Genomic DNA, 12,321 nt, shown 5'->3' on the forward strand with positions numbered 1-12,321 from the left:
ATAATACTAGAACTCTAGAAGCATATTCCACGGTTGACTTACGAGCACAACATGTAATATTACATAATTAACATTTTAATGAATCAATTAAGACAATAACAATATCACTAACAAAATAATTTACCTCGTTAAAAAATGAGGTTATCATTTATTCATTCTGCCATGAACTTAAAAGAGTTTAAAATGAAGTGTACAAGATAAATCTACATCAAGCTTCAAATTCTAATCTTTAAAACTCAAGGTTAAATTAATTGACAGTTACTTCCCCAAACTTTTATAACTCACAGAATTCACTGCATCGATAAAGGAAGATATTCTTGACTTGTCTTTCCGTATGCCATCTGAAGCACAAATGCCGCTGCTCACATCGATTCCATCCGGCTTTAGAGTGGTAAGAGCTTCACATACATTTTCTGGGTGAATACCTCCTGCCAAGAGCCATCCATATTTACTCTTTATCGAAGGTAGCTTAAATTGGGACCAATTGAAGCCTTTACCACTGCATGTATAGCACAATGGAACTGTCGTTAGATCATTGTACGAAATCATCTTACTAAAGATAATAAGATATGAACTTCGGTCTGGGTCATGCAAGTGAAAAAGGTAACGAAAACTTCTTAACCTTGAAATAAATTGCAGAAATTAAATTCTTAGTCGACTTATTGTTATGGTTCACAGATTTGAAATGGAGGAAACAACTCCAAAAGGTAGACTTCACCAGTTTGACTTGAATAATATTTGTAAAGCACTGAAATGGTCTCTAAATGATTCATGCAGATGATCATTTTAAGTAGCAGATGATTCCAGTTCACGCAGATCAAAAAACTTGAAATATAAATATTGTCAAGACATAGTGGATGAACATCCAAACACATAGTATAACGCACATGAACTGTTGACCTGTAAAAAGACTCTTACCTGCCACCTTTTGCACTATCCACAAGTATCCAATCAATTAAAGAACATTCTTCATCGCACATTTGGTTTAAAAGGATCCCATCTTCATCAGCATGTAGGACATAGACTATCCGATTTTCCTTGACTAACAATGGGAATGCAGCCCTTGAAACATCTCCATGAAGCTGCAAACTTGAACCAATTACCGGATGAACAAAATCAAATTAATAGGTTTCTTGGAGCAACTCCAATAGATTAGCTATATGGGACCCTGAGCTAAAATTTAAGGAATGTTGTTCAATTTAGTGCTCCAACAATGTTATAGAGGTTCCTTAGAAATTTAGGATCTTTCTTCCATGCCTTACTTATGGGGAATCAAAAGGCAATCCTTATCTTGCTTTTGTTGATAAAATATTCATTTGCCTCCCTTTTGCACTTAAACTCTTAAAGAGTTAAAGCACATGGTCAGAGTTTGAATATAATAATATTAATAAACTAGAATGCAAATATAAGGAATATCGTTGCAGGTTAACATGCAATATGTTCTAAATCACTAAGAGCTGTTATTTTAATATTATAATTATGAAATATACTTGGACTCTTTTGGAATTCCTCTTACCTGCACAAACTCAAGTTCTGCTGCATCTGAAACCCTTAATATTGTGTCAGCATCATCATCAACAAACACACCAACAGGCTTTGCCCCATTTTCTCTTGCAGCTTTTGAAATATCCCTTGCAACATTAACTGAAACTGAGCGTTTGGAATTAGGCCACAAAATCATTCCAATATAATCAGCACCTGCTTCTGCTGCCAAAGCAGCATCTCTAGCAGACGTAATCCCACACATTTTTACAAAAGGTCTACTATCTTCTTCTTCCCTGAGAGTGGCAAATAGTTTCGTTGAACGATGGAGCACGTCTGTTCTTGCTATCTTCCCAAACACCTTCATCCTTGATGAATGGGCTTCCAGTGCCCGTGTCTCCGGCACACCTTTTTATATCAATAATTCACGTTTCAATAGCTATTATTATTAGTAGACACATTGCAAAAACGTTACGAAGCTATACTAATAGTGGAATGCAAACAACATTTACAGTCTTCAACTTTGAAAATAATAAAAAGAAAACCTTGGCTTTGCTTCTGTTTACATTTGTGCCAGAGGCACGAGGTCAAAAAACTCTATTTCCAAAGTTCAAGCATGAAACAATAAGAACATCGTAAATGGGACACAAGTAGAGACATAACCAAATCATGAATAAAGGTAAAAACTTAAAAAAAAGTGTAGAAAGTCGGCATGAAAAAATTATCCAATTGTCAAGTCAAGTGCTTATAATCAAGTCTGATCCTGGTCATGTCAAACATTGTCACCCTTAGTTTCAAATTACTCCCTCACCTGACACAACTTCATGATTGATTCACAAGTTCACACACACGCACACATAAACAACAGAGAGAAAAAACAAAACATTACTTCTACGCAGATTTCCCCTTCTTAGAATGAAAAGAAGTCGTAAAAGAAACATACATATCTTGATTGGCACATACCACATTCACAGTTTAAACAATTAGAAATAGCAGAGCAGTTATGATATTAAGTATTCACAAACCAAAGCTTTGTCTTGTGTATATATTTGTTGACATGACTTGAGACTGAATCCCCATATTCAGACCTGAAATAAAGAATACGATTACTTGTCGAAACAAAAATGAGAAGCACACTACATGTTACATAAACACAAAAATAGCAAGAAATGAAAGAAGTACACTTTGATAAGGACAAACTATGGGGCAATCAATCAAACAAGTACACTACAATTATGAAAGTGTTTATTTACATGTTCATTTGCTTGTATGAATTGTGTGTGTGTAAGTTGGGGAGATACTAAACCTGAGAGAATTTGCATTTTGTAAGTAATATTTGGCGGCTGATGTCTGAAGATTTTGAAGCTCCTTTATTTCCTCTGTAACTAAAACTGTGTTAATACTTAATGGGAGAGAAATATTTTTAAAACTAGATTAGTTCACGTATTAAATTTATTTTTTAATCATATATACATTTATCTATCTTTTCTATATATAATAGCCCAACATGATTATAATATTAATGAGACATTTTACTTATTCACCAATATATGTTTAAACCACTACACCAAATTATCACTTTTCTTCACCATACATATAATATGTGAGTATCATTTAATACTGAAACATTCTATTTAACTTTAAAAATAAATGCTAGATTATTTGTCGAGTTAATTTTAATAAATTAAATTTAAATATAACTTCAAACATAATACATTAACAAATCATTACCTTACTTATTAATAATTTCTATGTTTAAAAATATGTTATAAACCTTTTTTATATAAATTAAAATCTACAAATCCCTATATTTTTTAAAATTTACTGCAAATAAAATTGCATATATATATATAGGTCAGGATTATAAAGAGCCGGTGTACTTCAGTTGAATTTGAAATCATAATTTGACCCAATTTTTTTAAGAGAAAACACTTGAAGTACTTCTGCTTTAGTTGAATTCGGACTTTGGCCCACTTTTTTGAAAAATATTCGTCATTTCATGTGAACCGATTCACTACGTAAGTTTAGTCAATTTAAATTATGAGCCTAATGAGGAGGACATCTGATCAATAAGACGGAATGTTCTATATCAAGTGAGGTAATAGCTCAAACTAAGATATTGTGCTTGTACGTAATGTTTTGCTACTAAACTACCAGGTTTATGTGGAGGTGTAAAGTGCATAACTAACAAGGCTAGTTTTATAAAAACTAGTTCCGGGTTCTGACTATGTAAACTCACAATCAAGTAATTAACTACCATTGCAAACAATATTATTCCTAGTCATGCTAGCATACTATACTATATGTGTGTGTTAAAAAAAATCACATATCACTACTTGGTATACACTAATGAAGCTTCCATATCCAATTTACATTCAAATTAAACAACCCCGGCCAAATCTTGGGCCGACAACCTTTTTTTTTTGCACTAAATCTTCAAGTCGTATTTAGAATTTTAGTTCCAGGCATTCATCAATTACATTGTAAACGCCAACAAATACTCCATCCCATTTTAGTTGTCACATTTCCTTTTATAGAAGTCAAACTGGCCAATTTTTGACCTAAGATTAAACATTTCTCTTATATTATTTCAAAAAACTGAAAATTATATATTAAAATAGATTAAATCTAATCTACTTTCCGGTAATATAATTTTTTAAATTTGTTCAGTTATAAATTATTAATAAACTTCGGTCAAACTTAAGTTAATTTGACCGACACAAATTCAAATGTGACAACTAAAATGGGACGGAGGGAGTAATAAACTTCTTTGGGTACTTTTATCAAACAAGTAGCAGACATCAAGTAAAAATAATACTCCCTCCCAATTGTTGTGTATAGTTCTTTAATTTTTAAAAAAAAAAAAAAAAAATTCTGAATAAAAATAGAATGTTTAAACTTTTATTCAGAAAAATAAAATTTTAAAAAAAGGTTAAAGAACGATACTTACAGAAGCCGGAGGGGTAACATTTTTTCTTGAAAATTAATTCCTTTCCAACTAGGGTTATTCCGTATGCACGTTATAGAAGAAAACAAGTAACGCAATAGACACATACAAACAGTGAAATCACAGATATAAAATCAAGAAAATGATAAAGGCATAATTTCGAATATATCAGGGGGGAAAAAGCGCAAGTGAAGAAGCTAGGGCACAAAGAAAATTACCCTGAGTTGCGAGAGAGGACTGAGATGAGAGACTGGTGTTTTGATGGAGATACAAGCTTCAAATTTAAATAAATGCTGCACCAAAGAAGAAGAACCTGCAGTTAGTCTTATTTCATTTCTATCCCGACTTAAACGGGGTGTGGGCCCCAAATATTGCTATATTTCAGTAAAAATACCCCAACCTAGGAAAAGTTTGCCTCAGATGTCGCGTTTTGTTTGAGTTGTGAGTTTTGTTTTCAATTTTTTTGTAATTGAAAACGTAACATCAATTCTTGTTCAGGCGAGGTAAAATACAACCTCAACTTTGGTGTTTAAGATTAGCATACGTTGTTTTTTTTCTTTTTCTTTTTTTATTCAATATGTTAGATAATATTATATTTTTAAGTTTTAAATTTTATTATAACGGGCATTTTATTTCATATTTTATTCGAATCTATAATTATTTTAATATTTAAAAAACCCAAATTAGGAATTGGTGAAAAAAAAACCCTAAATCGGTTTATCTTTTTTAATTTATTTTTTAATATTTCTGTTGTGGAATAAAAACTAGAGTGCGTTAGTAATTAATGTTAGGGTTTGTGAGTTTCGAGTTTTAATGGCTGCTCTCGCGTTCGGGACTATCGGTCCTTATGAAATGTCTACGTATCTCTGTGTAGTAGAGAATCAAGTCAAAAACGTATATCTAGGTTGAGGGGTAGAGCCCTTTATATAGAGGTGAGTCTAGGGCTAGACTTGTGTGGTGATTAGAAGTCCGAACTCCAGAACCTACTATGTAGGACTTTGAGTCCGTTTTGGACACATGTCTCTACTCTTCCAGCCGTATTGGGCCTAGTCTGTGAACAACTTGTGTTTGTGGACCTTGACGACCTCTGCTGGTGGGCCTTGACTACATGGGTCGTCTTGAGTCTGCTACGAGCTTTGTCCAGACAGGTCTGTACGGGACTTCAGACAAGAAGCCCAAGTGTAATTAATGTAACATTTAATGTGTCTTTAGGATGTATTTTATATTCATATCATTTGCCCCAAACTTCCGGGAATACTGCTCGAATTTTCGTGGAAGTTATAATGGTCTTTCGCGACTTGGGGTACTTCTGGCCATTCTCGGGTATCGGCCCTTCATGGGTGTCGGCCCTTCATGGGTATCGCCGTTTTATCGTAAAGTGTGGAGCGAGCTACACGTTTACGACGACTTATATAGTGCGAGTATACGCACTTAAGGCCTTTGCACAGGCCAACTGGATAGTGTTTAACACTAAACGGTCCTAATCGGGACTAAAAAACGAGCGTTTATCACCCCTTAACCTTCGTCAAGGTTAATCACAGGATGAAAGTTGCTAACATGCCCTATTCGAGGTTAATCGACCCTAATCAGGGCTAATTTCCATGTATAAGCTATTAACTAGGCTTAAAAGAGCCTAATTTTAAGCTTGAACGCACTAATTGGCCTTAATCGAGGCTAATCTGCCCTAATCGAGCTACTCTATCTTAATCAGGACTAATCACACTAATTATCCCTAATTCACACTAATCACGTGAGTGAATAGGTTAAACGGCCCTAATCAGGACTAATTTCATCACACGAGTCACTAATTCCCCCTAATATGGGTTAATTACGTGTAATAGACATTAATTGGCCCCAATCGGGCTATATATTACTAATCAGCCCTAATCGGGGCTTAATCTTAAAATTCTGAAAATTAAAAAAAAATCGATTTTTTTCTATTTTTCCCTATTTTAAAAAAATTCAAAAAATTTCGCAGGGTGGTCGCCGGGACTCTGCAGGACCTCCTACATGACAACATGCAGGAAGTCCTGCTCGGCCAAAAGGCCCTTCTACAGGCTGGTCGGCCGGGCCTGCCCCTTGACAAGGGGTGTTTGCTCCAAAAAAAAAATTGCAGAACCTTCTATCCAGACGCAAGCCCTTCGTGTATTCTGCTAGGCTCTTCATGCTCTTGGTTATCCATGCAATTAATCTCATGGTGATCCTAGAGTTCCTTGTGGTTCTGCTACCCTTGTTTCAGCCAACGTTCTGTACTCATTCCATCGAACGTTCTGTACTCGTTCTACCGAACGTTCGGTGCTCTATTGAACTTGTTCTATAGAAAGTCCTATACTCCATTGAACTTGTTCAAAACTTGCTTTATAGGATATTCTGTACTCCAATGAATAAGTTCTAGTCTTCACGAAACATATTTCCGCTGAGAGTTATCATTTCCAAGAAATTTCCAAAAGACTTCAAATGAGGGTCTCCGGAACAACTTCAGAAGGCCTTAGGGCTCTCCTACAGAGGATCCTCGTTGGCCTCAAGGCTCCATTTGTAGCCTAGTCGGCCAGGCCTGCTCTTGGTAGGCCTTGGTGGTTTGGTCGGCCGGGAGGAAAAGTTCTCTGAGCTTGCTACGGTGAACGCTTTACTCTTCACGGAACTTATTTCCGTGAACCATCTGGTCTTCACGGAACTTGTTCTCGCTGACGTTTTGATCTTTATGGAACTCATTCTCGTGGACGTCCTAGTCTTCACGAAACTTGTTTCTGTTGGAGGTCAGCCCCTTTTTACGAATTCACACAAAATTTCACAGGAACTTCAGAAGGCCTCAGGGCTCTCCTACAGAGGCTCCTGGTCGGCCGTAAGGCCTCATTTGTATTCTGGTCGGCCAGGTCTGCTTTTGACAGACCTTGGGGCCCTTCGGGCTCTCCTACATAGGCTCCCGGTCGGCCGTAAGGCCTCATTTATTGCCTGGTCGGCCAGTTCTGCTCTTAGCAAACCTTGGGGCCCTCCTGGCTCTCCTATAGAGGCTCCCGGTCGGCCTCAAGGCTTCATTTGTAGCCAGGTCGGCCAGGTCTGCTCTTAATAGACCTCGGGAGTCTCTTTCAAGGTAGTCTAATCCGTTATGAGGAGAACGTTCTGTTCTCGTACTCATGAGTACTCTGGCCTTCACGTAACTTGTTTAGCTGAAAAGCTAAACTTGTTTTAATCTTATAAGTTTTTCTAATCATGGTGATTAATGTAATCAGCCCTTAGCTAAGACTAATGACTTATATTTAGTCCCAACCAGGCTTTTCTCGGAGGACTGATACGATAAACGGTGTCATGCATCGCTTTCTTCGTTTATTATGCCGTCCCTTCTAATTTTTCAATCATTTTTATCCACCATTTCCGGTGTTCTTTCGAGAGGTACATGTTAACGCGAACCAAACAGAGTTACGACCTGCTGTAACAGGTAGCTCTTTTCCTATAAAAGAAGATGAGAAGTGTTCATTTTCATTCACACTTTCATTTCTCAACTTCTCAAATTCTTTCACAAGCTCCCAACTCTTCTCAAGCTTTTCAAGGATGTCTCAAGATCAAGGTCCTAGCAAATCTTCTTTTTCCACGAAGGAAGCTATGCACAAGAGGGCTACTATTCACACTCTGCAAGGTAAAACTTTTGTTTCTCCTTTCTCTATATACCGTTGTTCTAACAGTCTGAAGAGTATGCTAGATGAGAGGGTGGACGAGTACCCAAGTAGTGTCCACTTTGATGCATTCCATGACAGGAGTATGCTCTGTGAAGGGGGTGTTGAAGAGATTCGGTCGAGTTACTCTTGGCCCGAATGTTTAGAGATCTGTAAGGCTAAGCCTAGTGAGAGGTCTTGTAATCTCAGTCCCCATAGACTATTTGTGTACAAGGCGGCATTGAAGTCCGGGCTAAGGTTTCCTCTGCACCCCTTTATTCCGAGGCTTCTGGCCGAGCTCAAGATTCAACTGTGTCAGCTTTACCCCAACAGGTGGGCTTGTATCATTCTCTTCATAGTGAGGTGCCATGACTTGGGCATCCCATTGAGCGTAACAATGTTCTGAAGCATCTTCATGATGAAAGCTTCTTCTCTGAATAGACCAGGTTGGGTCGTGATACAACATAGAGCTCATGTTCCTCACATAGTGAACATGAGTTATCTTCATGACTCAAACCACAACTTGAATAAGAAGTTTGTGGTCTTAGAATGGAAGGGTGGATACTAGGGGGCGTACTTCAGGCGTGACTTCAGTAGTCCAGTTGACAGTTCTTATTACATTCTCAATCTTTTGGATGTTGAGCTTCTTGCTTGCGACCTCCTTATTGATGATGACAGGAGAACCCCTTATTGGGAGTTCGGAACAGAAACCAAGCTCATCGAGGCTGGCATTAACAGACTCTCTATAGAGGGTATTTATTTTTATTATATCTCAACTTTGTGCAAGTTTATTCTTATATTTGTCTTCTTTTCATCTCGTTCCAGCTGCTGAGGCTCTTGACGCCAAGGTCAACAAGACTCTTGACGCCAAGGTCAACAAGAGCGATTTGGTCACGGGAAGGATGGCTCGGGATGCGGCCAAGCAGGCCAACCGTGTCCCTAAGATTTCTGCTTTCCTTGAAGCGTCTGGATCTGGCCAGAAGAGGACCAAACACTTCGATGAGAGTGCAAGGATGCCTTGGGAACCTTCTTGGGGTATCTCCACCAATGACTTGGTGTTCGGCATTCCAGGTCTAGCCCTCGAGTGGTCGAGGAACTGTGTTACTTCTGCCGACCTTCTGCTTGTCTACTCTGGGGAGAAACTACTTGAGACCGAGATGTTGGGGGTTCACGCCTTGTATCATGTACACTTCAACTTGTATTAACTTTCATTTGAGTGCACTTCTTTTAGAACTTGAATAAATTTCATAGGAATCACCCTTACAGGGGGTCCGGCTCAGCCAAAAGGCCTTGTTTCATGATGGTCGGCCTAGGCCTTGTGTTTGGGGACTCGGCCCTTCGGAATTAAAATTTTTATAACTCCTCTTTATGTTCTCCATGTCAAGCCAATGCTTACTTCGTTACGTCCTTCACTCAGAGCATAAAGATGAGAAGCGACTATGCAGCACTGTAGACCTCAATGAACAAGATGAAGATCTCTTTGGATGAATGAGAGTTCAAAGCCCATGAAGCGGAGGGAAAGATTGTATCCTTAGAGAGGAAATGTGCTAAAGTGGAAGAGAAAAGGAAGAAGGAGTGGAAAGACCTCGTGGACTCATACCATAGATCATCGTCGTTCACTAAGATGATGGATGAGCACAACGATGAGATGCACCTTGTTAATCTAGCCATAGGTTGGAAGAGGGGAGTCATAGATGTTAATGGCATGTATCCAGACGTGGTCGACCCAAGTCTCCTATGTTGCCCCTGGGAGTTATATATTATTGACCCATCCGGGAAGGCCTCCGGGTCTGTGCCCGAGACTCCCCATATGCGGTCTTAGTCTAGTTCCAGTCGCGGGGGTTCCGGTTCTAAAGGTAAGGCCCCTTTGGGTAGGCCCAGCTCCAAAGAAGCCCTTTACAGGAAGATCAGGGAGCCGGTTGCAGGAAGCAGCAACTCCTCCTCCGAGGCTAGTTCAGATGAGGATGAGGAGGGGGAGGAGGAAGAAGGCCAGGGAGCGGGGAATGGTGAGGAAGAGGAGGGCTCTTCTAACGAGTCAATTTTATGGCATTGCATGGCTTTGATTATTGTATGTGGCTATATTTCAGACTTTATTTATTCATATTATATTAGCTTGTATTCTGTTGGTCCTTCGGGACTTGACTTATGATCCTTCGGGATCTTTATCTATACATTATGTTTGATTTTGTTTCATACTTTTTTTTTATTTTCGACTTTTGGTCCTTCGGGACTTGCATTCTTTAGATGCTTGTACTTAAATAAATTGGTAGACAAGATGATAGAAATAAACTTGCATAAATAGATAATATCTCCGAGAAACAGGTTCAACCCTTACATAAGATGGTTTCATCGACCTTATTCATAAACTTAATACTAAGTACTAGGAATATATCACGAACTTCCTAAATATAATAAACCTTCATGTTTGAAGCGTGCCAAGTACGGCGCACTTCGTCACCATTCAGGGTCTCCAACTTGGAGGATCCTCGTCCTAATGTCTTCCTGACCTTATAAGGCCCTTCCCAATTAGGGCCAATTTTCCTCTCTCCCCGACTCCTGATGCCTCAATCTTTCTTAGAATCACGTCTTCATGTTGAAATAACCTTTCTATAACCTATCTATTGTAATAGAGGGAGGCTCTTTGTTGATGCTCTACATTAAGGGCGTTGGCCTCGTCTCTGACCTCATCAATGAGATCGAGAGCGAGCCTCATGCCTTCTTCGTTGGTCTCTGGTTCATAAGCTTTGATCCTAGGTTATCCATGGGTGATCTCGAGGGGCACCACGGCCTCGGCTCCGTAAGCCAGCATAAATGGGGTAACTTCAATAGTCACATTGCAGGTGGTGCGATATGCTCATAGTATAGCCAACAACTCATCTTCCCAAGTGTTCCTTGAGCGTTCTACCCTTTTCTTAAGTCCATCAAGGATGATTCTGTTAGCAACTTCCGCCTGCCCGTTTGCTTATGGGTGTGCAACCGAGATGAAATGAAGCTCTATGTTGTCATCATCGCAATACTCTCTGAATTCTGCATTATCAAATTATCACCCATTATCTGTGACAAGGATGCGTGGGATCTTAAATCAGCATATCACATTCTTCCAGAAGAATTGGGCAATTTTCTTGGTGGTTATCTTGGCTAGTGTCTTAGCCTCAACCCACTTTGTGAAGTAGTCTATGACTACCACTATGAACTTCCTCTATCCCGATGCTACAGGAAATGGTCCAAGTATATCCATTCCCTACATTGCAAAAAGGATGGGTGTGCTGATAGATGTAAGCCTCTCTGGGGGTTGTCTTACTATTGGAGTGTGCCTCTAGCATCTGTCGCATTTCTTTACATAAGCCTTTGCATCGGCTAGCATAGTAGGCCAGTAGAATCCCAATCGAATTATCTTGTGAGTGAGGGCCCTGCCCCCAAGTGTTGCCCACAAATCCCTCATGGGCTTCTTAAGCGCCTCCACTGCTTTGAGAGGTCTCAAGCACTTCAGGTATGGAATAACATGGTACCTTTTGTATAGAAGGCCTTCAATCAATGAATATTTGAATGCTCTCACTGACAGCTTACGTACCTCCTGGGCATCATCGGGGAGCCACCCAGTCTCTCGGGTGGGTTTTAATCGGGTCTATCCAATAACTTGCCACACCAACTGGTGTTATCAGATTTATGACATGTATAGTAGAGGTCTTCAGGACTTGGAGGTAGATACTTCTAGGATAGTTCTCGATTTCGGATGAGGCGAACTGGGATAGGGCATCAGTCGTAGTGTTCTCCTCTCTCGGAACATGCTCTGCGTACCATTCATTAAACTGAGTCAGTATTCCCTTCACGACTCTCAGGTACTTGGCCATAGTATCATCTTTTTCCTCAAATTCTCCATTAACCTGAGCAACTACAAGTCTTGAGTCTCCACAGACCTTTAGGTTTTTAGCCCTCACGGCTCTAGCCAAGCCTAAGCCGGCTATCAATGCTTCGTAGGTGGGAAATCCAACTTTAAATCATACTCAATCATGAACCCGTCGGGGCTTTGCAAGACTAGGCCTACACCACTGGATTTTGTTTTAGACACTCCGTCAAAATGGAGAACCCAATACTTTTTCAGGGTTGTTTATTTATCCTTTTATTTCTCTCCTTCTGGGTTTACTATCTCTTGCCCCCTACTTCTTGGTCGTTAATGGTGCATTCGTTCCACGAAGTCTGCTAAGGCTTGAGCCTTGATGGCCGTTCGAGGCTTGTACTTGA

At 39.3% G+C, this 12,321-nt stretch overlaps 1 protein-coding gene across 1 annotated transcript; it reads right to left on the bottom strand.

Annotated features, from left to right (window-relative positions):
• Positions 1-108: 108 nt before the first annotated feature.
• Positions 109-4,810, bottom strand: LOC141721093 (N-(5'-phosphoribosyl)anthranilate isomerase 1, chloroplastic-like). Its single transcript, XM_074523838.1, has 6 exons — positions 4,648-4,810; positions 2,789-2,861; positions 2,508-2,570; positions 1,517-1,890; positions 919-1,082; positions 109-499 (listed from the first exon to the last, which is right to left on the bottom strand). The coding sequence occupies exons 2-6, from the start codon at positions 2,802-2,804 to the stop codon at positions 259-261; spliced, it is 858 nt and encodes a 285-aa protein (XP_074379939.1). The 5' UTR covers positions 2,805-2,861; positions 4,648-4,810; the 3' UTR covers positions 109-258.
• Between the last annotated feature and the right edge of the window lie 7,511 nt (positions 4,811-12,321).

Source organism: Apium graveolens, chromosome 4 (assembly GCF_009905375.1).
Source record: "Apium graveolens cultivar Ventura chromosome 4, ASM990537v1, whole genome shotgun sequence".
NCBI classification, from domain to species: domain Eukaryota; kingdom Viridiplantae; phylum Streptophyta; class Magnoliopsida; order Apiales; family Apiaceae; genus Apium; species Apium graveolens.

Excerpts from the sequence above, each read along its gene's own strand:
- LOC141721093 (XM_074523838.1), bottom strand. Across the intron at positions 1,083-1,516 it reads CAGAACTTGAGTTTGTGCAG|CTTCATGGAGATGTTTCAAG; the intron begins GTAAGAGGAATT and ends TCAAGTTTGCAG. Across the intron at positions 500-918 it reads GATAGTGCAAAAGGTGGCAG|TGGTAAAGGCTTCAATTGGT; the intron begins GTAAGAGTCTTT and ends CTATACATGCAG.